This window comes from Tupaia chinensis, unplaced genomic scaffold (assembly GCF_000334495.1).
Source record: "Tupaia chinensis unplaced genomic scaffold, TupChi_1.0 Scaffold000545_1, whole genome shotgun sequence".
NCBI classification, from domain to species: Eukaryota; Metazoa; Chordata; class Mammalia; order Scandentia; family Tupaiidae; genus Tupaia; species Tupaia belangeri.
Window position 1 is genome coordinate 3,097,112 of NW_006160057.1, and position 4,459 is coordinate 3,101,570.

Below are 4,459 nucleotides of genomic sequence, written 5' to 3' on the forward strand. Positions count from 1 at the left end.
TTTGAAAAACATGCTAGATATGTGTATGTGCTTACCCAAAATCCCAAGGGGATGGTGGATGGAGCAGAAGGAATTGTGACATGATCATCTCTGGGGGGGGAGGGGAGTGTGTCTCTTCTTGCTCTCCTGTTCTGACTCTCTCCCTAGAGTGTTTGCACCCTTGGCAAACACCCTGTTCTCCTTTCTGGAGAGCAGAAAGGATAGCTTTGGAGTGGAGAGATGTGACAAACATTACCTGTGCTGGGTGATCAGAGTCAGTGTCAACAGTGACAAGACGTGCTGACGGCACAGCGATAGCCTGAACCCTTGGTGTGAGAGGCGAGAATGGCCCTGTAGCTTGTGACCTCCCTCCCCGAAACCCATAACCCAGTCTCACTGTGAGGAGAACACTGCACAGACTCACCTAAAGGACATTCTATAAAATACCTATCTGGTACTTTTCCAAACTGTCAAGGCCATGAAAAACAGAAAATCTGAGCAACTGTCACAGCCAAGAAGAGGCTAAAGAGACAGATGACTGAACGGGATGTGTCTTGGATGAAACCTGGAACAGAAAAATGACATTAGTTAAAAAACTAAAGAGAGATGAATAAAGTATGGGCTGTATTCAGTTATAATGTATAAATGCTGGTTTATAAATTGTGAAATTGTGACAAAGGTGTGTGACAATGTAAGTGACGAAGGAAATTGGGGTATGGTACCTAGGAACTCTCTGATACTATTGCAACTTTTCTGTAAATCTAAAATTTAGAAATAAAGTGAAAAGTTTATTTTAAAACGTCTTCCCCTTGGGTCCAGAAGAAGGCATAATAGCTACATTACTGGATTCCCACATAGTCGATGGTGGTTTGAGTCCCGGACCCAGTGGCTTAAAACTCATATAAGGCGTCTGTGCGTGTGTGCCCAAAATCCTGAGAGGAGAATGGAAGAAAGGGGATTGTGGTATGGCCATCCTCCTGGGGGGTGATTTCTCTCTTTATGTCTCTCTGGAAAGTGTACATGCCCTATAAAAATCTCTAAAAAACAAAACAAAACAAAACAAAACTTCCCCTTGATCATTTTCCCCCCTTTCTCCTCACCCTATCCCTCCCAACATGCTGGTCTGCACCCTATGTCCTTGTCATGAAAGAAATCACAGTGATGAAAGCAAGCGGTCTTGACATCGCTGTATAAACTTTGGGGTCCTCTTTGCCTGGAGAGCTGAATACCATTTCTGGGTTTCTGGCACCCTCACTTCTCAGCTTATCTGGTTTCTGAGGGATTTATCGGAGGCATTTCTGTTGGCTGTAATGTGGTTTGAGACATGGTTTGTTTGTAGTCTGGAGTTCTGTACATTAGTCTCTGACTGCCAAAGGAGCCAGACTACACGCTCTTGGGCCAGGGACATGTTGCCCTCAGGGCATGGTGAGGTCTTCTAGAATTATTAACCTCACAGAACTTTGAGGAGGATTAAGTATAAAATGACATCACTTGGCAGTGCTGGGCACAAATAATCATCCAATGGGTGATGACTATGGTCACTGGACCAGGGCGTTCAGGTATTCTTGACAGATCCCTCTTTGTCTAGCAACGCAAGACTATAAGACTAGCATCTTGGAACAGAGCTTCTTGAGGTGCAGAGCCAATCCACTAAGAGGCAGACCATTGACCTTAATCCTATTGACTCTTGGATCTGCCTAATTCTATTTGAGGATCACATGGAAGACTCAAGTGGATTAATTGTCTAGAGAAGAAACCCAATTAAACAAGTTAGCACATTGGTAAGTATTACCCCTAGTTCCATTTCACATAGGCAAGTCAACTGTTTCCTTGCTGCTAACCTAGATCGCTCTCTCTGCTGATTATTGATAAATGGAACTATTTGTATTTCCCAATTATATCTGAACTTCACAAATTACATATTTCCAGAACAAGAGCACAAACTGATCAAGTCAATCTTTGGAAAAGTAGTTGATGAAGGTATAATCCAATACTTTAATTAACATCGAGGCTCTGACATGGAACACACAGAAAGAAAATGAACAAATTGGTTAATTCTGTCTCCTCTGTACTTTAACCATTCCATCTTCACATAGGAAACACACACCTCTATGTGATGTATTTTCTTCTAAGCATTTTATTACAAATGCATAGTTTTTCATCACTTGCTGATTTAATTTGTGCTTAGGAAGTATTCAGTTACCATGCTAAAAGAAAGGGAAGAAACAGCCCAGATGCTTGCTAAGCTAGTGTTCAAGGTTAAGCATTGCAAGATTGCTGCCCTTAACTTTAACAGTTCAGCCTGGCTGCACTGCTTAAACAGCCCAGAAATTAAACCAGAGTTCCTGAGGGATGCTTTTTCATGCTGGATTTTGGTTTGCAAGGTTGACTGTGAACATGCTCTTCATACAGATGGTTTCTCCCTTTGTTCCTATTGCTCTGGCTCGGCTCAGTGCAAAAGAGCCACCAGCAGTTTCTGAAAGTCCCCAGAGGTATCTGAGCGAATCATGTCAGAGAGAGACTTCTGGTACTTCTCTTGGAACTTTGCTTTTATCCCCTGGAGGTCCACCTGTAGGGAAGACAACAGGAGCAACAGAGATGCAGTCTTTATAGTGTGTCCAGCATAAATGGCAGGCACTATTTCTCACTACAACTTGTAAACTGAATTTACCCAACATGAATACACTGCATGCCAGTCCAGTTGCTGATTTCATGTATGTTATTGATGACAGTCTTTCATTTCTGTGTTCCTTAGAAGTCTTGCCTCTCTAGTTTTCTCCTTGCACCATTCTAAGTACATTATACTCATTTATACCTTAAAAGAGTCATATTTAAAAAAAAAAACAAGATCCTGACATTTGATAGAAAGTGAATGAATATAGAAGAGTAACTGCTGAGTAAAGCAAGTCAGGCTATGAAAGAGAGACATTGTATGTCTCCACTTAATATATAATGACTGTTTGCACTCTACAGCAGAAACTAAAAGATTAGAGGATATAGAAGCTTGGAAAATTGTTATAGGTACTGGAGACAGTATGGTAAGAGGTGGGAGAAGGTAGAGGGTGTGATGAAGGAAATTAAGGAGAAAAATAGGCAAGGCATTTATGGGACACAGAAATGGATTGTTGTCTGTTGATGATAACATGTATAGTATCCTCAGCTAGACTGGTGTGAGGTGTATTTGTGTTGGGTAAATTCACTTACTAAGCCAAGCGATGTACAGTGATTGAATGTATAAAGTAAAATTTAAAAAGAAGCCCTCTGAGGCAGGGCTGCTATAATTTCCATTTGTGGATGAGAAGTGGGGAACTGAGTTTGCTACCCAAAGGTTGCAGATGTGTTTGTGTGTAGGGTCAGCTGGTGGCGCAGTGTAATGCAATGCTTTGAGATCTCGAACCTACACGGGGAGGTTCTGGGTTTGTGTTCTCAAAGCCTCCTGGTACATGGCAGTGTACGTGTGCCCTTTATCCAGGGCTGGCTGAGGCTGGGGTGGATTGTGGCACCAAGACCTTGTTGGGGTGCCTCTCTCTCCTCGCTCTGATTCTTTCTCATGAAAGAAAGATGCTAAAAAACCCCAACCTAACAAAAACACCCAAAATTTCAATTTCCTGTGAATTTTATGTGTAACACAATATTGTTTTTCTTTGGAGTTGCTTACAGTTATTTGAAAATAAATGGTTCTGAGGTAGCAAGACTGTACAAAAACCAGGCCGTGGGCCCAATGCGGTCTGCAGGCCATAATTTGCTGACCCTCAGTATAAGGTTAAGAAAATTGTCAACACGAAGATTTGAAATCGAGCACGTTTGCCCTCATCCCCTGATCAGGAAAGATATTGGGACCAGTCAACAAAATTCCAATTAATATTAATTCATAGGATTAGTTTGAATCTCATTCATTGAAATCTGGAAAAACCTAGGAGGTAGAGGTAGGAAGACGACTCAGGAGAAAAACAAATAAAAAAACCACTCTGCCTAAAAACTGTCACAGCCTAGGAAAGGAGAGAATACACAGTTCCAGAAAGAGCATAGTGAATCTCATAAAAGAAGCAAAGAGGCCCACCCTGGTGGCACATCGGTAGCAAACTGAACGGCAGTGTTGGAAGCCACGTGGCTGACTATGGCTTCAGATCCCGAGTCTGCCTGAAAACAGCTGCCAGGTGCATGTGCCCAAGATGTTAAAGCGCTGCAGTGTTCTGGGAAAGCGGATCGGTGTGTGGCAGACTCGAGAGTGCTTCCCCACCCCTGGCCCATCTCGTGTACAGCCTTTCTACCATGAATAAGATTAACTTAAAACTCTTTGCCCCTCTCTTTCTCTCTCTCCCTCTCTCTCTTTAGCATGCACTGCAGACCCACAGACTATGGCTCAGGTATCTGGTTTCTTCTTCTCCTGTCTCAATCAGAGGGCTGCACTAAGAGAGAAAGAGAGAGGATGAGAACTGAGGTTGGGGAGTGAGGAACTGTGTGAGTGGGTGTGGAGCAG

The 4,459-nt window shown here is 42.8% G+C and overlaps 1 protein-coding gene across 2 annotated transcripts in view; it reads right to left on the reverse strand.

Annotated features, from left to right (window-relative positions):
• Positions 1-1,950: 1,950 nt before the first annotated feature.
• ANXA13 (annexin A13) overlaps positions 1,951-4,459 on the reverse strand; it is a 57,826-nt gene continuing 55,317 nt past the window's right edge. For both annotated transcript variants that reach the window (XM_006157537.3, XM_006157535.3), the window contains one exon: positions 1,951-2,548. In XM_006157537.3, coding sequence (XP_006157599.1) covers positions 2,429-2,548 — 120 coding nt within the window. In that variant the 3' untranslated portion in view covers positions 1,951-2,428. The remainder of the gene's footprint in view (positions 2,549-4,459) is intronic.